This window comes from Eimeria mitis, genomic scaffold, assembly GCF_000499745.2.
Source record: "Eimeria mitis Houghton genomic scaffold, Emh_scaff3194, whole genome shotgun sequence".
Classification (NCBI taxonomy): domain Eukaryota; phylum Apicomplexa; class Conoidasida; order Eucoccidiorida; family Eimeriidae; genus Eimeria; species Eimeria mitis.
The window spans coordinates 3,291-3,526 of NW_013571535.1; the positions used below are offsets into that span (position 1 = coordinate 3,291).

The 236-nt window shown below is 49.2% G+C and overlaps 1 protein-coding gene across 1 annotated transcript in view; it reads left to right on the forward strand.

Moving 5' to 3' along the window:
• Nucleotides 1-236, forward strand: part of EMH_0063220 (uncharacterized protein) — a gene marked incomplete at both ends in the record, with an annotated part of 2,384 nt that overhangs the window by 701 nt on the left and 1,447 nt on the right. Inside the window, one exon of the mRNA XM_013498121.1 lies at nucleotides 34-191. Coding sequence (XP_013353575.1) covers nucleotides 34-191 — 158 coding nt within the window. The remainder of the gene's footprint in view (nucleotides 1-33; nucleotides 192-236) is intronic.

Here is a 236-nt window from a genome sequence, read left to right on the forward strand (position 1 = left end):
CACCCCACGGGCATCGAATGTGAATATCTGCAGCAGCAGCAGCAGCAGCAGCAGCAGCAGAAGCAACAGCAGCAACAGCAGCAGCAGCAGCAGCAGCAACAGCAGCAGCAGCAGCAGCAGCAGCAGAAGATAAACAAATATATTAATCATCAGTATTTATTTGTTTACTGGGGCCAAAGCTGCATGCAAATGTAAATGGAAAATACAGCAACGAACAAGCAGCAGCAGCAGCAGCA